This window comes from Belonocnema kinseyi, chromosome 10 (assembly GCF_010883055.1).
Source record: "Belonocnema kinseyi isolate 2016_QV_RU_SX_M_011 chromosome 10, B_treatae_v1, whole genome shotgun sequence".
Lineage (NCBI taxonomy): Eukaryota > Metazoa > Arthropoda > Insecta > Hymenoptera > Cynipidae > Belonocnema > Belonocnema kinseyi.
The window spans coordinates 6300429-6320919 of NC_046666.1; the positions used below are offsets into that span (position 1 = coordinate 6300429).

A 20491-nucleotide genomic window follows, 5' to 3' on the forward strand; every position below is an offset into this window, starting at 1 on the left:
AAAATTTAAAAAAGAGAATTTTTTAACGAAATATTGAATAGTTATATTTTCAGTCAAAAAATTAATCAACAACTAAAAAAGATGAATTTTCAACCAAATATTAAAATTTGCAACTGGAATAGTTAAATTTTCAGTAAAGAATTAATTTTCAGCAAACGAAAAAACGATATTTCAACAAAATAGCTCATTTTTCAACCAAGGAGATGAATTTTCAAATAAAATTATGAATCTTTAAGAATTGAAAAATTAATTTATAACAAAGGAGTATAACTGCAACCAAATTATTAAATCTTCATTAAGAAAAATGAAATCGGAACCAAAAATGTATTTCAACCAAAGAAGATTTAAATTAAAAAAAAATGGGATTCAATCAAAAAGAACAAATTTTCAACAAAATACATAATTGTTTAATTAAAGCCGATCAATTTTTAACCAAAAACAAAACTTGAACTTTCAGTTTAAAAAATTGATTTCAAACCAAATAAAAAACCGAATTCTCTAATGCCGAAAAGTTTATACATCTGAAATTATTAATTTTCGATAATAAATATAAATTATAAAACTATAATATTTATGAATAAAAATATTCCAAACCTGTTCAAAATTATTTGGCGAATTTCGAAGCTTAATTCACAATTATCGATTAAGTTGAAATAAACGTTACGGTCAAGCGAAGGCCAAAAGAGCCGAAGGAGAAAAAGAAATCAAGAACCTTGAGAATTGATCAGAGATGCCCTTGCATTAAAGAATTTATCTTGAACTCTAAAAAAGAAATTAAATTTTATCACGAGTTCCGTTATTTATAAGGTCTGCAATTATCTTTGATTTTAATTTTTTAATTTTCAAACCAGTCAAAAATTAATTAATACTTTTTTTAAACTCAAATCGGCTCCAAGATTATAAAATAAAATTGTAATTAGTTACTTCAAACCAGAATTAAATAAAATAGTTTAAAATAAAATAATAATTTTAGGAAACTATAAACTTACTTGGCTGTTGACTACTGCAGCTAGATGTTTTATACTATCAGCGTAATTTTTTAAAACGTTTTCTGTAGCCATACAGCTAAGACGAAACTCGTAGAACATGTCCAGTTTATAGACACACCTCTGGCAAATATTTTTTGGTAGAGCATCCTCCTTTGTTATCTGCAAAATCACAAGATTTTCTTAATTTAGCTTCGAATTACGCAATTTTCGCAATTTAAGTGCACACAAATTATTTTTTTATATCAAATGACTATAAAATAACATTTTTTACTGGAAGCGTTTGAATTAGAAAATTTTGGGTTTTAAAATTCAGATTGATGATTTAAAACATTTCATTTTCAAATTTTTTTAGTATTTATTGTTTTTTTTTTTTTACAATTATTCTTCATTTGTTATCGTTTCTAATATTTGAAAAATACAACTTTCAACAAGCTAACGCCTTTTCCAACATATTTTTCACTTTTAAAGTAGTTTTTGTGCGAAAGATCAGATCTCTGAAAAAAAGTTTTCTATGACTTTAACAATGAAAATAATATTACTGATAATTTTATTTCAAAAAAAAAAAATTTGAATGAAATTTTAGAAATTACAAAAAAAGGTATTTTAACAATGTTTTCTGAAAATGAATTTTTTCTTAATATCGCTTAAAAATATTTGGAAAGGCTTAAATTTAAATAAATAATTGTATTTTTCGAGGAAAAGAATCTCTAAAACTCTGTTTCCAATGTTGAAAAAAGATTTCTATAGATTGGATCCTCAAAGCATTTTTTTAAAGAAAAAATATTTTAAAACAAATAACTATATTTAATGATTAATCATTTATTTTAAATATTGGAAACAGTAGATTTGTAGAGAATGTTTTCCTCACAGAAGTAGTTTTTCTATGATTTTAAGAATAAAAAATAATATGAATAATCATTTTATTTCAAATAAAGAACATTTTTTTGCTTTTTAAACTTACAAAAAAATGTATTTTAACAATATTTTTTGCAATCGCATTTTTTCCTGCTATAAATTCTTACGAATTTTTGAAAAATAGTTGAATTTTAATGAATGATGGCTTTTTCGCAGACAAAAATGATCTTCAGTTTCCAATTTTCAAAAGAAATTTTTCTATGGATGGAAACGTTAAATCAATTTTTTGTAAGAAAACATTTTTTACAGCCAAAAAGGTAATTTTTAACAAAACAGTTAATTTTTCGACGAAAAAGGATGACTTGAAGAAAAAATTTAAATTTTCAACAAAATAAATCAAAATGGTCGAATCTTTAAACAAAACGATTAAAAATAAAATAAAAACAGTTTACATTTCCAATCAAGTAGTTGAATTTTCAACAAAAAAAGTTAATTTTCAACCCAAAAAGATAATTTTGACAACAATTTTGAATTTCTGACAAAATAATTAAACTTTAAACAAAATAGTAGAATTTTGATATAAGTAGATGAATTTCGAAACTACAATATTGCATTTCCAAACAAACGGTCGAATTTTCAAAAAATACAATTAAAATTCAACCAAAACCCGAAAAAAGTTTCAATTAAAAGATAAGTAATAATTTTGGAAAAAGAAGATTAATTTTCTACCTAAAAACTCGATTTTTTAACAAAAGAGTAAATTTTTAATGAAGAAAAATGAATTTTCAATTAGTGAAATTATTAACAAGAAAGTTAATTTTTAACACAGTTGATTTTTCAACAAAGAAAATGAATTTTCTACCCGCTAAGACGAATTTTAATTAAATTACTTATTAAATTAAATAATTACATAAACAATTAAATAATTAAATTGCTTTCACTGCAATGAAATTAAAATTAAACATTAAGACGAAAGTTAATTTTTTACCAAGAAAGATGACTTTTCTACGAAAGGACGAATTTGTAAACAAATAATTGAATTTTAAACCAAAAAAGATACAGTTTCGACCAAATGATCGAATTAAAAAAATGTCATCCACAAAAATAAATTTTAATTTTAAATATATATATGAGTATTTGATTTTTTAGTTTAAAAATTACTTTTCAACCTCAAAAAAAGAATTTTTAATTAGTTTAATACAACGTAAAAAGACAAATTTTTAACAAAATAGTTGCATCTTCAACGAAATAAATTAATTTTGTACAAAGAGTATAAAATTTATACACAAGAAGACGAATTGTCAACAAAAGAGTGCATTTTAGACGAAGGAAAAATCAATTTTCCAACCAAAAATGGTATTTGGTGATGTTTTATTATTTTATATATTTAAAAAAATATATTTTTGTATTTAAAAATTACATACTTATTTTTTTAATTGGAAATAGAATTGTAGGGAATGTTTTCTTTGAAAAAACAAGTCTTGATTTAGTAAAATTCAACCATTCTTTAAAAATTGGTATGAGGCGACATTAAGAAGAAAATTCAGTTACAAAAACTTTGCTAAAAAAAATCTTTTTCTTAAGTTTAAACTTTTAACATACAAAAAATTTCATTTTACAATACATGAATGATAATATTTAAATTCTTAATATCATAGAAAAAAATTTTTTCCTGAAATCCTAAGTGGTTTTTATTAATAATAATTAATCTATATATATTAATATTAATTTATTAATTTTTGGAAATAAAATCAAATATTTGCACACTTTTTATTTATTCTACATTACTCAAACTAGTTTTAAAAATTGTTAAAATGTTTTGAGAATTAATTTCACGATTTGAAACTGAACAATGAACCATTCAAAAATAAAATATAAAACACAAATAAATAATTGACGAAATATTTTGCTACAAATAGAATTTCAGACGACAAATAAAACAAATTTTAACAATAAAAAACTACTAGAAAAGAAAAGAAAGGACTATAAAAAATTGTTGTTGAGTGAAAAAGATGATTAAATCTCGCAAATGAAATTAATTAAACTCCGAAAAATCGTAAATAAAAAATGTTTTTTTTGTTCTTACGAATCAACTTTAAAACTATTAGAAAAAAAGCTTGAAAACTTACCACAGCGGGAATACAAGAGCGAATTTTGAAGAGCAATTGTCGTTGTTCGCCTTCTTTATCGAAGATTTGAAGCTGATGACTGCTTTTCAGCGAGCAAAGTCTACAGAGTTCAGAAAAATTAAAATCTTCACTCATAGCCATTGTTTCGAATCCCAAACAAACCACAAAGAGGTTAGGATGAATGGGATTTTTCGAGGAAGAATTTTTTAGCACTCCGCGATGCCGGAATTTCGGTTTCGGGGGTTTCAAAATCACGCCGCAAATGAGAAACACAAGCTCGCAATTTTTCTTAAAAATATAGATACTAATAGAGTTTAAAAGTGTAATTTTAACACATGAGGAGCCGACCGATTCCAAACGCCGCCATTTTTCTAATTTCGCCTTCACCTTAGCAAAGATTCGAACCAGAATTGCAACAATGACTTTACAAATTAACATTCATTCTTTATTCTGCCATTTGTTAAAATGAAAATAATACTTGGAATGTTATTATGTGACTTTATTCTGTTTTGTGCATGATGTAAACAATAAATTTTAGGAAAATGTCAATAAAGGGAAATTTCACTTACCATCAACGGAAAATAAGAGACGAAAATCTAATGGCGGGAATATTTAAAATTTTTAATCGTCTCGTAAAGTTGAAAATAAAATAAGAAAATATTGTTTTAATCGAGTCATTGAAGTTAAAAAGTTTCAACTCTCAAAACTGAAAATTTTTCATTTTAATCAGGACACTCAAAGCGTAATTCTTGATTTTTAAACTTTTTAAATAGAGGCTTAAACCATTTTTAATTCAAACGTTTAATATTTAAAATAGAAGCTTTTAATTCTTTCTAATTTAACAATTTCAAATTAATTTCCATTATACTAAAAAATTGAAAAAAATTGAATATAAGCTTCCCCCTTTTCATCTAAATGTTAAAAATACCAAGTTTGCCCCTTGTTAAACTCAAAAATATTTCCAAAAGAAAAAAATGTCTAGTTTCAATTTAGAAAAAATTGAAACCAATGATTTTCTTACCTTAAAACTCAATAAATATCTTGAAAACAAAAAAATTTCCTTCTTTTAATTCAGAAAATATTAAAAATTAAAATTTCCTATCCTTCCAAATCAATCAAAATTACAACTAGAAAAATGGCCTTTTTAAATTCCGAAAAAAATTTCCCTTTATACTCTATAAAATTCTAAAAAATTGAACAATTTACAGCTTCCATTTCAGAAAATATTGAAAACCAAAATTCCCTTCCTTCCATCACAATAAAAATGTTTGAAATAAATTACCCTTTTTTAATTCAGGAAAAAGATTAAAAATAAAAAATTGTTTCCTGAAACTTAATAAAAGTGTTGGAGAAAAAAATGGCTTCTTCCAATAAAAAAGCAATAACAAAAATGTCATCCCTTCAAAAAAAAAAACTTATTCCAATTCACAAAACATTGAAAACCAAAATTTGCTTCCTTCCAATTTAATAAAAATGTTAAAAATAAAAAATTATCCTTCTACCAATTCATAAAATATTGAGAAATAAAACTTCTAAATATCTTTTTAAATGATTTGAATTATTCCTAACTTTTTTTTTAATACTTCAAAGTTAGATCAAACATTTTAAACTTTATTTCAAAATCTTCAAAAATCTACATTTTGTTTTAAATTTTTTTTACTTCTCAAAATTTCAATTATTTTCGAATTTTTTCAAAACTTTTGAAACTTCTGAATATCTTTTACAATCATTCGAATTAATCCTAAAATTAAAGAAAAATTCTCAAAAATTTTTAAAATCCTTTGTTGACCATTTTGGAAATGTTTTCAAATGTTTTTAAATATTCTTATAAAATAATGTATTAACATAAAAAATTATTTGCAAATTTTTCATTAGTCTTAAGAAACTATTTTATTATATAGACCTTTGAAAATCTTTTAAAAGAACTTGAAAACTTTATTTCAAAATATGCAAAAATTTACATTTTGAGTTAAATCTTCTGAATATTGAAATTATTTTCGAAACTTTTTTTAAACTTCTGAAACTTCTATATTTTTAAATGATTCGAATTTTTGCTGAAAGTTGTTTGAAATTTTATAAAATAAAATTTTTTTTTGACGTTTTTGAACATTTTTAAAAATAGTTTTAAATATTCTCCTGAAATAATTTATTAAAATAAAAAAATATTCAAAAATTTCTCAGTAATCTTAAAAAATTCAGTTTTTATTAAAACCTTTTAAATTAAAAAAAAAACGTTAATACTTCACTCCCAAATCTTGCAAAATCTACATTTTATTTTAAAATGCTTGAAATCATTTTAAAATTATATTCATTTCTGACATTATTTCAAAACTACAAAATATCTTTTTATATAATTCAAATAAAGAAATCGTTTTAAATTTTACCAGGAATCATAAGTTTTTCTAATCTCTTGGGACCTTTAAAAATTCTTAAAAAGTATATTTTTTCGAAATCTTAAAAAATCTACATTCTGTTAACAATTGTATCGAAATTTTCTCAATATTTAACATTTTTCACAGTTTTTGACGTTATAATAATAAACAAATTGGATTTGAAAAATGCACTATTTGTGTCAAAATATTTCACTTGACGATTTTCAGATTTTAATTTCCTTTAATGGTCTGAATTGCTTCAAATTTTCCTAAATATAATATGATTTTGATAAAAATTGGTAAAATTTAAAAATTTTAATTTTGTATAAAAAATTAGGATAAGCAAGTTCAACAATTTGGCAAGTTTTCAAATTAAAAAACAGTGAAAGTACCAACCAAAAAATTACTTTTTAACCAAATAATTAAATTTTTAATCAATTAGTGAAATTTTCAACTAGAAACATGAATTTTAGACGGAGAATATTAATTTACTACCGAAAATAGTTCAATTTTGCTGATTTTTTTTAAAATTAATTTTCCTTACTGAAAAATTAACTATTCCATTTTTGGTTAAAAATTCATCTTTTTTAGTTGAATATTGATGTATTTTGTTGAACACTCATCTTTTACGGTTGAAAATTAATCTTTAATTTTATTAAAAATTAATTTTGTTCTTGAAAATTTACCTGCTTTGTTGGAAATTCGTTTTTTCGGGTTGATAATTCAACTAGTTTGGAAGAAACATAATTTTTTTGTTGAGAATTTAACTAATATTGTTGAAAATTTTCATGGTTGAAGATTCTTGATTTTTGTTGAAAATTCAACTACATTGTTAAAAATTTTTATTTTTTAGTTGAAAATGAATTTTTCTATCAGAATATTTAACCGTTTCATTTTTTTTTTTTAAGATTTGTCTTTCTCATTTAAAAATGCATGTACTTGATAGCATTTTTTTAGATAATTAAGATCCTTGCTTCAATGGTAAAAAAATCATTCTTTCTATTGAAAATTTAACTATATTGTTCAAAATTCGTTGTTTTTTGTTTTAAAATTAATCACAAAAATTTAACAGTTTTCTTCAACATTCATTTTTCTGGTTGAATATTTCTGATTTTAGTTGAGAATTCATCTTTTTCATTTGAAATTTAAATATTTTGATCAAATTTGTATTTTTTAGTTGAACATTTATTTATTTAATTGAAAATTTAAGTATTTCATTTTTTGTGAAGATTTGTCTTACCTAGTTTAAAATTCACGTATTTGAAATTTCGTTTTTTCATAGAAAATTAATGTTCTTGCTTCAAAATTAATTTTTTTCTTTGAAAATTCAAATGTTTTGTTCAAAATTCTTTGAGCGTAAAAAATGCAACTGTTTTATAGAAAATGAATTTCTTTTTCTGAAAATTTAAGTATTTTGTTGAAAATTCGTTTTTGTTCTAGTTTAAAATAATTTTTTTAAACTAAGAATTTAGCGATTTCATGTTTAGTTGAAATTTTATTTTTTTAGTTATAAAGTTCTATTATCGGGTTGAAAATTTAATTAATTTGTTCAAAATTTATTTTTCTGGTTCAAAATTCAACTATTTGTTTTAAAAATTCATAATTTCGGTTTTAAACTGATGTTTCATGTCAGAAAATTTATTTATGTTAACGAAAATTAACCGGATTTTTAGAAAATTCAACAATTTTATTACAAATTTTTGTAGTTCCAAGCCAAAACAAAATAAAAAAAAGTTACATTCTAGACTTCTAAGTTAAATTTTCATTTGAAAAGAATGATCTGTGTGCAAAGTTAATCAAACCAGTTTTTCTTAACCAAACAGTTGCATTTAAAAAAAAAATTAAATTTCTACCAATGTAAGTTAATTTTCAACGCAAAAAAATTTTCAACGAAACAGTTGAATTTTCGACCCCAAAAAATGAATTTTTGAAAAAGTAGTTGAATTTTCAAGAAAAAACTTAAATTTTCCACTAAATAGTAGAATTTTTAGCTAAAGAAGATGATTTCTGTACAAAGCATATTAAAGTTATTTTCTTGAAAACAGAGGAATAAGTGATTTTCAAATTTTTTTAAACTTCTAAAATTTCTATCTTTTAAAATGATTCGAATTTTTCTTTAAATTTATTTAAAATTCTTCAAAATTAAAAAATTAGATTTTTTTAAAAACCTTTGTAAACAGAATAAAAAACTTGAATACTTTATTCTTAAATCTTTTAAAAAAAACTACATTTTGTTCTAAAATGCTTAAAATCATTTCTGACAATTTTTCAAAACTGCAAAATATCTTCAAAAATAATTCACATTGATAATAAATTTTTTTTCGAATCCTGCGAGATAAAAAAAACTGCCTTAAAATTTTCCAAACTCCTTTTCGAAAATTAAAAAAAATACTCTCTTAAAACGAATTTTTCAAAATCAAAAATCATTTTCAGTTTTCCTAGAAATCTGAAGAAAATTTTAATTTATATATGTTTTTAATAACGTAAATTTAATAAATTTTTATTCAAAATTTTCAAAATTTTAGGAAGTGATATGAAATCTTCTGATTTTTTTTAATCTACTCTTAAAATTAATTTCTCAAAATAAAGAAATCATTTTACATCTTACCAGGAATCATAAGAATTCTTTTTAATCTTTTGGAACCTTTCAAAATTCTTAAAAAGAATATTTTTTCGAAATCCTAAAAAATCTAAATTTTGTTAAAAATTTTATTGAAATCTTCTTAAGATTTAACATTTTTTACCAAACAATTTTTGACGCTTTAATACTGAACAAATTTGATTTAAAAAAACTTAAAATCATTGAAAATTCATGTTTTTGGATGGAAATACAACTATTTGGTGGAAAATTCATCTAATCTGTAGGAAATTCAACATTTTTTTTTTAAATTAATTTTGCTGTTGAAAATTTAACTGTTTTGTTAAAATTTCGTTTGATCGGGTTGATAATTCAAATATTTATTTTTAAACAATTTTATTTTTCAGTTGAAAATTAATTTTTCAAATAGAATATTTAACTGATTCAGTTTTGCTAAAGATTTGTCTTTCTCAGTTGAAAAATCATATACTTGATAGATTTTTTTGAGATAATTAAGATTCTTGCTTCATTGGTGAAAAAAATCATTTCTTCTGTTAAAAATTTAACTATATTGTTCAAGAATCGTTGTTTTTTTGTTTTAAAATTATTTAAAAAATATAAATATTGCAGTTTTGGTATAAAATTGACCATTTTTGTTAAAAATTCTACTGCATGGGTGAAAATTGAACTACTTTGTTACACATTAATTTTTCTGGTTGAAGATTTTGAATTTTAGTTAAAATTCATCTTATTCTTTGAAAATTTAATGATTAAATTTGTATTTATTAGTTAAAAATTTATTTATGTAATTAAAAATGTAACTATTTCATTTTTTGTGAAAATTTCACTTACCTAGTTTAAAATTCACGTATTTGAAATTTATTTTTTTTTTTGTAAAAAATTAAGATTCTTACTTAAAAATTATTTTTTTTCTTTAAAAATTCAAATGTTTTTTTGAAAATTCTTTTTAGTGGGTAAAAAGTTCAAACTGTTTTATAAAAAATTAATCTCTCTTGCTGAAAATTGAAGTATATTGTTGAAACTCCGTTTTTGTTCTTGTTTAAAATAAATTTTTTCAACGAAAAATTTAAAGATTTTATTTTTAGTTGAGATATTATCTTTTAAAAAATAAAAAAAAATATTTAAAAAAATGCTATTACTTGGTTGAAATTAGAATTATTTTGTTAAAAATTCCTCTTTTTGGTTGAAAATTGAACTATTTGTTTTAAAAATTCATATATTTTTTAAACTGATGTTTCTTGGTAGAAAATTTATTTTCTTGTTTTGAAAATTCTTTTTTTCGGTTAAAAGTTGACATACATTGGTAAAAAATTGAACAATTTTGTTGACAATTCGTTGTTTTTGTTTAATGAAAATTAATCGACTTTGTAGAAAATTCAACAATTAAAATTTTTTTGATTTAAATTTTCAAACAAGTAGTTGAATTTTCAGCAAAAAAGATAGATGTTCAACCAAACAATATAATTTTTACAACCAAAATTTTACCAAAAGTTATCAATTTTCACAACAAATTTTTTTTACGAATTTCCTGATTCCTGAGATTTTGTATGATTAATTAATTCACTGAAAATGAATAGCGATAAAATAAATATTTATGAATCACTTAAAGAATATTATAGGGGAATCTCAATAACGATTTCAAAGTATTATGAAATTTCGAAATGAGTAACTAAAGTCTGCATAGTTAGAAAAAAATTTTAATTCATAAAAAATATAATTTTGATAATAAATCTATTTTTTTGAAACTCGGATCATTTCCAAGAAATCTGAAGAGCAGTTTTACATTTTTTAATACAAATTTAAAGACATATGAGCTACTTATTTTTGATTAATTAAAAAACTCCCAGTTTCTTGCACTCGTCGATCACGGAGAGTAAAGTGAATCTCTCTGTATCATTTTTAATTCCAATTTCTATCAAATCCTCGTCGCTTAGAGTCAGAAATAATTCTACATCCACCTGTTCAATTAGAATGTTTGATTAATTAAAAAATTGTATATTAATTTAATAGTACCTATTTAAGTTTATTTTAATTTAATCGCGAGTTTCCTAATTCAGGCCTCGGGCTCATGTGAAAAATTCAAAATAGGTCAATTGTTACATCAATTTAAAAACATGCATGCAATTTTTTAAATATTTAATCAACGGGTTAACTATTACTGAAATCTTGTATACAAATATAGATCCCCATAATTTAGAATTTATGTAAATCCATTGAAATACGTAGAAAACACTTTTAAATCTTAAAATTTCTTTCGAAATACGTTATAATCCCTTGCAATCTTTTTATAAGGATTGGTAACACATACACCTTTTTAAAATCCTTTAAAATTTTTTGAAATGATAGAAAATTCTTTGAAAATCCTTAGAAATGTTGAAATCTCGCTAAATTCCTTGGAATCTTTTTAAAGATCCGTAAAATCCTTTTCAATTATTGAATAAATAATTATTTAAATTTTGTCAAATAAGTTAAATCTATTAATCTCGTGAAAATTTTAAATTATCTGAAATTCCTTTAAAATCTTTTAAAATACCATACAAACTTTAAAATCTCACTCTACTGCAATCTTCTGAAATCTTAAAAAAAAAATTTACCTCATTTAAATCTATTAGAATTTTTAAAAAATCTTTTATAATCTTATGGAATCTTTTTTTTTAATTCTATATATTCCTCGAATATTCTAAAACTTCTTTAAATTCCTTAAAAATGGTAAATATCGTAAATTTCGTGAAAAAATGTTAAATCTTTAAAATCTGACAAATACATTTTAAAAATGTGAAATTTCATATAATTCTACGAAATTTGTAGAAATCTCATGAAATTTCTGAGAATCTTTTAAAATAAACATCTTTAAAATCTTTTTAGGATTTTAAAAACCCTTAAATTTTGTGAAATCCCATATAAATTGTTTGAAATTCCATAGAACGTCTTGAAATCTTGAAATTTCTAGAAGGCCCTTAGAATTTATTTCCATTTCTTTTAGTCCCTCAAGTTCTTGAGAAATGTTTTGAAATTTTAAAATACACTATATTCTGTAAAATCCTTTGATATGTGTAAAATCCATTAAATTTTGTGAATTTCCTTGAAACCCAACAAAACTCGAATAAAATCCCTGAAAAAATCTTGAAATTTGTAATATTTTTAAAAATTTCTCCAAAAATGAGAATATTTTTGAAAATCCCGTAAAATCCTTTAAAAATCGGATAAAGTCCCTTTAGATGCCAAAAAATATTTTTTTTAATCACTTGAAAAACATAGAAATCTCTTATAATCTGATGAAATCATTAACTTTTTTATGAAATCCTATGAATTCCTCAAATGTTCTAAAATTTCATGAATATTTCGAAATCTTACGAAATTAGAAATTTGCTATAATCCTGGAATTTTTTCAAATCTCATGAAATGCCTGGAAATTTTTAAAAATATACATCTTTAAAATCATCGCGAAAATGTTAAAACCCCTTACATTTTGTAGGAAACCATATAATTTTCTGTTAACCCAAATTTTTTTAAATCTTGTCAAATACACTAAAGTCTTTCAAATTCTTTGAAATCCACTGAAATTTTTTTCAACTTTAAAGTCTTCAAAGATCTTATAAAATCGCTTTATATAAAAATTTAAAATCCGATAAAGCTTCTTAAAATCTCTTAAAACCGGTTGAAACTTTGAATTTCTCTGAAATACCTTGGAAAGTTTTAAAATAATCTAAAAGCTTTGAAACTCTACAAAAATCCTTTAAATCCCATTCAATTATTTGAAAATATCTAAATTCTTGGAAATCACTTTTTTTTTAAATTTCGATTTTTTAGATGGCATATATGTTTTCTAATCAAACAGCGAAGGAATTTGAGAACATAGCATTAGTCAGAGTGTCTAGCGTGTCTTTAAAAAAATTTCAGGTTTCCCAAGACGAGAAATTACATTTTCCGGTGAAAAATTATGACCCGACAACTGAAAATATTTCAAAATTTCTTATTTTTGGAACTTTAAAAACAATTTCATGTCATTTTTTAAATCCAAATATTTTTTCTGTTGATATCATGAATTCCGTGTGTAAATACCTCTTTTGATCAGAATTAATTCAAATTTGATTGAGCTACCGAATTTAAATGATCGAATTTTAAACAAAAAAGATTAGACTTAAACTAAAAACAGTTGCATTTTCAAAGAAATAATTTTATTTTTTAGAAAGACAGTTTAATTCTTTAAAAAAAAACTTTAAATCCAAAAAGACAAATCTTCTGTACAAATAAAACAATGTTCAACAAAAAAATTGAATTTTCAAGAAAAATATGACTTCCTAACAAAAAATTTAATAATTGATATTTCAAAAAAAATAAAACAATTTCCAACAACATTGATAAATTTTCAACCAGAGTTAAATTTTGAAACAGATAATTAAATTTTCAACAAAATACTGGATTTTTCAACCAAAATTTCATTGTTTCAACAACTTTCAACTTATACAAAGATAATTTTTTCCTCAAAACGATCCATTTTCAAACAACAAAATAATTTTCTACCAAAAGACAGATTTTCAACAAAATACGTAATTTTTCAAACAAATAGCAGGATGTCCGTTTTAATCGACGAAATAAATTCCCGGCCATTTCCCGGTTTTTTCCCGGTTCGCAAACATTTTTCACGGTTAATGAAATTAAGAAAATGGAACGCTAAAGCTAAACAATTTTCCACTTGAAGTGAAACTTCAAAGTGAAACTTCAAAATGGAACTGTTAAATTTTGAACTTTTAAAATTGAGATTTAAAAATTTTTAATTACAAAATGTTGTATTCAAATGCCCAATAATTTAAGCGTATAAAATTGAAGGTGCTAAAATTTTTTAACATAAAAAAATATTAATCCAAGTTATCATTTTCATTGCTCTAAATTAAAAAATCAATCAATGAACTTTAGAATTTTCAAAATTATATAATTTTAAGGAATTTTAAGCTAGAAACATTAAATATTGAAAAATTGCAATATTTTTAACTGAACACTTCTTAAATTAGAAGTTCAATCATTTTCTTTTTAAATAGTTTAAACATCCTTGAAAAGGTTAAAAATTTTATTTTAAAATCTTGAGAAATCTAGAAGTTGTTTTAAATGTAAAATTATTTTGGAAATATTTTCAGAACTTCTAAATATTTATCAAAATGAATTGAATTTTTTCTAAAATTTCAGAAAATCCTGCAAATTTGAGAAAATTTCTTTACAATTTGGATCTATAAATAACAATTGAACATTTATTATTTGTAAGCGAAATTTGAGTAATTTTAAGAGATATGTAGAAGTTTTGAAAAGATTCAAACTTAATGTAAAACTTGAAATTATAGCCTAATATAAAAAAATGTATATTTTCGCAAAATTAAACAAAAAAATTAGATTCTTTTCAAGAATTGTGAAAGGCTTCTAAAGAATAGAAAATTTTTCTTAAGATTCCTAGAATGATAATTTTTAATAATTTTAAAACTCCTAAATATCTCTTAAAATTACTGATAATTTATTCTACAAATGTTTATTTGTAAATTATACATCAAAATTTAAAATTTTCACTTACAAATTAGGCATTTTTAAAATACAACAATTGAAATTGTAACGTTCAAAATTTAAAGGATCTTCGAAATTTTAACGATTCCAGGTTTTCTTAGTCAAACAATTCAGTTAAAGATTCTTTTCTTTTAAATATTTGGTTTCAATTTATTCATCTTAAACAAAAATTCAAATATTGCTAGATATTCAATAATTAATCTTTTTTTTTTTTTAATAAAAATTTCAAATTAAATGTGTTAAAAATGGAATATTTTAGACTAAAACAATATTTCAAATTTAATAAAATCCTTTAATGAAGAATATATTATTATGAAGTGATTTTTAAGTTGAAAAGAGTTTATAAACTTTCAGTCACACTTTCACATTTGTTTAATGACGATGACTTTCTAATTGAAACCGTTTACATTTTAACGTTAAAATCTGAAAATTCTTAAATTTTGAACTGGTTTAAAATCGTGTTGTCAAATCGGTTTTGTTCACTTTTTATTACTTAAGGTACAGATAAATTAAAAAAATGTATTTATTTATTAAATAAAAATGTTTTAATTAAAAAATGTAAGCTTAGAAATAAAATTTTTCAATTGAAAATTATTTAAAGTAACCAAATTTTTAATTAATTTTACATTTATAGTAAAAATAAATTTCAACCACAGATGGATTATTAAATAAAATAATGAAAATGCAATTCTGCAATCAAAAAATAAGTTTTAATAGGGTAGGTCAAATTTTAACCAAAAAATACTAATTCTCTGCAAAAAATGTTGAATTTTACAATGAAATAATTTAATTTTCAACCAATGAGATGAATTTTCAATTAAAATTATGAATCTTCAACTAAACAAAAAAATAAAAGAATTTGTAATAAAGTAGTTCGACTTTCAAGCCAGAATTCCAATTTTCAAATAAAAAATACGAATTTTCAACAAATAAAGATTTTTCAGTCAAGGCAGAAAAAAATATCCAAATTTTTCAACTTTCATGCCAAAAGGCGAATTTTTTGTCACAGCCGCATTTTCAGCCTCAAAGTAGGATTTTTCGAAAAAAAGGTTAATTTTCAACCAAATAGTTGCAGTTTCAATCAAAAAAGAGAAAATTCACAAAAATATTAGTTTTCAGAAATTCAGAAGAATCTTTATCTAAAAAAGTTCAATTTTCAACAACAAAGAATGTAAATGGTTAGTTGAATTTTTAATTAAGAAAATAAATTTTTAGTTTAAAAAATTAATTTGTTCATGGCAGAAAATTGGATATTAACAAAATAGTTCAATTTTCAACTAAAGAGATGAATTTTCATCCAAAATGATAAATCTTCAACTGGAATAGTTCAAGTATAAATTAAAAAATTAATTTTCAACCAAAAAACAAAGAATTTTCAACAACAAAAAATTTATTTTTTACTAAAGTGGTTCGACCTGCAATCAAATAATGGAAATTTCTACGAAAAAAATGAATTCTCAACGAAAAATATAGAGTAGATATTTCAAACAAAAAGTATGACTTTTTAATAAAAATTTTTGAATTTGCAACCACAGATTACAATTCTTGAATAAAAGTATAATCTTCAGGAGGCAGAAACTAATAAAAAGAAATAAAAATACGAGGCAAATATATTATTAACAAGAACATTATATCAGAGTAGCCACAAACTTCATTTTCAAAATTCTCAAATTTTACTCTGATCAATTTCTTATTGTCTCTGATAATTTCAAACTAAAATTTAAAATTTTTTAATTTATTATCCTCGAAGTTATTTAAAGTGCCTTTTTTAGAAAATCCCTGATTTTTGCAAGTTTTTTTTTTCAAAATCACTGACTTAGATTTGAAAATTTGTATTCAAAGTATTGTTAAATTAAAAAAAGTCTAGAATAAATAAGAAAATTTTAAGTATTTTTTAAAATAACTTTATAATAATTTTAAAAATGATAAATCAAATAAAAACTACCAAAAAGCGATTCAGCAGTCTTTTTCCGTTCAGCAGAGCACACGTTTAAAAACCAGATTTTTTATTTAAGGGGATAAAAATTCCAAAACTGAAAAAAATTCCAGGACTTTTCGAGGTAAAAAAAAAGTATCAAAAAGTATCAACAGTGGCGTGAGTCCGAGGCCTGCTAATTGAAACAATTTGACCAACATTTTATTTTATAATAATTTTTGGAAATTCAACTAATTTCCAACATAAACTTTAATTTTATGTATGGAAAACCCTAAAAAAATGTCTTCTAAGAACTTTTTAACCGAATTTGTGACAGTCCTATTAAATATTTCAAAAATAAAAATAGTTTCTTTTTTTATAAATTAAATATTCTCACCTCTTGTTCTAAAAATGTCAAAATGTGACGACCCAAGCCGTATTTATGAAGCAAAAAAGCTATCGGCGCATCTTTAGGAGTGAGGATAAAAGCTCTCGGCGGTGTTTTTGCATGGGGAGGAGTTGGAGTAGATTCCCCAAAAACTGCATTTTCATCTTCAATTTCAGGAGGGACATTCGGCGATTTTGTTGGACTATACTCTGGTACAAAACTGAGAGTGGAATTTAAATCTGCAGAATCGTTTAAAAATTCCAAATCGGGAGGACGGAACTTTTGGCATCTGGAAAATATCAAAATTTAGTAATATTTAATCATCGAACTCACTTCAGGTATCTAAAATTTGTTGAAAATTCATTTTTTTATTAAAAATTAATTCTTCTTAATAAAAATTTTCTTACGCCATTTTTAGTTAAAATATGATATCATTTAGTTTAAAAAATCAATTATTTATTTAAAAATTAATCAAATAAAACTTAAACAAGCATCACATACATTGTTGAAAATATTTAATTGAAAAATTATGTAATTAGTTTAAAATTCATATTTTCTGGTAGAAAATTCAACTATTTTTGATTGAAAGTTCTTTTTTCTCGATTAAAAAGGTAATATTAAATTTGTCGTTAAGAAGCCATCTTTTTTATTTAAAAATTTTATTATTTGTTCAAAATTGAATTATTTTGTTAAAATTCAACAGTCTTCTTAAAAAGTTATTCTTTTTGCTTCAAATTCGACTGTTTTGTTAAAAATGCGTCTTTTTTGGCTTTATAATTCAACAATTGAATTTTTAAAATGTTCTCTTCATTTGGTTGAACATTCATATTTTTTATTTAAAAATTCATCTGTTTCTGTAGAAATTTCATATTTTTTGGAAATTTAAAAAAAAAAATTATCTCATTCTACAGAAATTTCATCTTTTTTGCTAAAAATTCAACTGATCGATCATAAAATACCTTTTTTCATGAAGATTTACATTTCAATTATCTTGTAAAAAATTCATATTTTTTTAAACTAAAAATTCAATTATTTTGTTCAACATTTATATTTTTGATTTGAAAATTCATCGGGGTTGAAAATTCAATTGCCTTGTAGAAAAAAACACATTTTCCGCTCAAAAAATTGGCAATTTGGCAGAAAGTTAAAATATTTGGTTGAAAATTTATGTATTTTGTTAAAAATTAGTCTTTCCTGTTTAAAGTTGAAATAGTTTCTTAAAAAAATAATTTTTTTTGTTTGTTTCAAGACTCATAATTTTAGTGGAAAATTCGTTTTTTTCTGAATTAGAAATTTTTTGGTTTTAAACTAAGAATTTAATTATTTTGTTGAACGTTCAACTGATTGGTTGTAAATGAACTTTCTTGTTGAAAATTCAACTGTTTTGTAGAAAATTCATTTTTTGATTCAAAATTAATTCTTCTTAATAAAATGTTTTTCACGCAATTTTTAGTTAAACATTGATCTCATTTAGTTTAGAAATCAATTATTTAGTTAAAAATTAATTAAATGAAATTTAAACAAGTATCACATACATTGTTCAAAATATTTAGTTGAAAAATTATGTTATTCGTTGAAAATTCAACTATTTTTGATTGAAAGTTCATTCTTTTCGATGGAAAGGGCAATATTAAATTTTTCATAAAAAGCCATTTTTTTTATAAAAAAATTGATTATTTGGTTTAAAATTGAATTATTGTGGTAATATTCAACAGTTTTGTTTAAAGGTTATTCTTTGTGGTTCAAATTCAATTGTTTCGTTAAAAATTTGTCTTTTTCGTTTTATAATTTAACAATTGCATTAAAAAAAATTCTCTTCGTTTGGTTGAACATTCAATTGTTTTGTTAAACATTTTTTTTTTTATTTGAAAATGCATCTGTTTCTTTAGAAATTTCATATTTTGTGAAAAAAAATTTGAAAATGTATTTCTTTCTACAAAAATTTCATATTCTTTTGCTAAAAATTCAACTGATCGATTATAAAATACCTTTTTTGATGAAGATTGATATTTTCGGGTTGAAAATTCAGTTCTCTTGTAGAAAAAACGCATTTTCCGCGAAAAGAAATTGCAATTTCGCAGAAAGTTAAACTATTTGGTTGAAAATTTATATATTTTGTTAAAAATTAGTCTTTCCTGTTTAAAGTTGAAATAGTTTCTTAAAAAAATCATTTTTTGTTTGTTTCAAAATACATATATTTAGTTGGTAAATTCATTTTTTTCTGAGTTACAAATTATTATTTTTTAAATTAAAAATTTAATTATTTTGTTGATCGTTCAACTTCGTTGAACATTTCGTTCAACATTTTTTATTAAAAATTCATTCTTCCATATCAAAATTTCTTCACACCATTTCTAGTTACAAAATTTATATCTTTTAGTTTAAAAAATCAATTATTTAGTTAAAAATTAATAAAATAAAATTTAAACAAGCATCGCATACATTGATCAAAATATTTAGTTGAAAAATTATCTAATTCGTTAAAAATTCATATTTGCTGGTAGAAAATTCAACTATTTGATTAAAAATTTATGAATTTTATTCAAAGTCGATATTTTTTGGTTGAAAATCCATTCTTTTTAATTCTATTCTACTATTTTTTTATTTAATATTACTATCTTTTTTGGTTCAAGTGTCAACCATATATTCAATTAAAAAACATTAAAGTTTATAAAATAATGATTTGTTTTAATTTCAACAGCACCACAGAATTGATTTAACAAAATCTAATAAGAAAATCCAACGATTTGGTTTTAAAAGAAATTTTTAGTGGATATTTTTTTTAAATATTCAACTATTTGGTTGAAAATGCACTTTTTTTAATTGAGTTTTTCGAATTAATAATTCAACTGTCTTACGAAAAGATCGTCATTTTGGCTAGAAAATTAAACAGTTTGATTGAAAAATCAACTATTTGGTTGAAAATTCATCTTTTTTTTGTTGAAAATAATATTTTTTGTTGGAAAAAGTCTTTTTTGTGCGAAATTCAGCTTTTCACACTAACAATTCAACTGTCTTTAAACAAAATTCGTCTTTTCGAATTGAAAATTCAACTATTTGGATGTAAATGCAACTATTTAAAAGTTAATCGTTTTTGGTTGATAATTTCCTTTTTTTGAAAACACAAATTTTCAGGTAGAGAACTCAAGTTTTTTTATAGAAAATTCGTATTTTTAGTTATAAAATTCAACTTTTTGGTTGAAAATTAATCTGTCTTAGCTGTAGCTTAAAGAGTTTTGTTAAAAATTTGTCTGCTGGTTGCATCAAACTGTTTTTTATTTTAAGTTGAAATATGAACTATTACATTTTTCGTTAAAAAATCATCTTTTTGGTTGAAAACTTAACTCCTTGGTGGAAAGTTGAAATACTTTCTTAAAAGTTAATATTTTTAACAGATTCATCATTTTAATTTGAAATTCTTTTTTTTGTTGTTGTTAAAAAGCAATTTTTTTACTAAAACTTTAACTGTTTTGTTCAAAAATCATCTGATTGGTTTCAAATAAACTTTATTCTTGTTAATTCATATTCTTGGGTTGAAAATTCAACTTTTTTAAAGAAAATTCGTGTTTTGAGCTAGAAAAGTCAATGCTTTAGTTGAAAATTAATCTGTTTTGGTTAAGGATTACAATATTTTGTTAAAACTGTGTCTTTATGAGTTTAATCTAATTGTTTTTTATTTGCTATTAGAATATTT

At 22.4% G+C, this 20491-nt stretch overlaps 2 protein-coding genes across 3 annotated transcripts in view; both read right to left on the bottom strand.

Annotated features, from left to right (window-relative positions):
• Positions 1-4325, bottom strand: part of LOC117182022 — a 16306-nt gene extending 11981 nt beyond the window's left edge. The window contains exons 1-2 of the mRNA XM_033375040.1: positions 3974-4325; positions 990-1148 (exon numbers count right to left, since the gene is read on the bottom strand). Coding sequence (XP_033230931.1) covers positions 990-1148; positions 3974-4114 — 300 coding nt within the window. The 5' untranslated portion in view covers positions 4115-4325. The remainder of the gene's footprint in view (positions 1-989; positions 1149-3973) is intronic.
• A 6300-nt stretch (positions 4326-10625) lies between these two features.
• LOC117181362 overlaps positions 10626-20491 on the bottom strand; it is a 31816-nt gene continuing 21950 nt past the window's right edge. For both annotated transcript variants that reach the window (XM_033373954.1, XM_033373953.1), the window contains 2 exons: positions 16807-17086; positions 10626-10902 (listed from right to left, as the gene is read on the bottom strand). In XM_033373954.1, the coding sequence (XP_033229845.1) occupies positions 10777-10902; positions 16807-17086 (406 nt within the window). In that variant the 3' untranslated portion in view covers positions 10626-10776. The remainder of the gene's footprint in view (positions 10903-16806; positions 17087-20491) is intronic.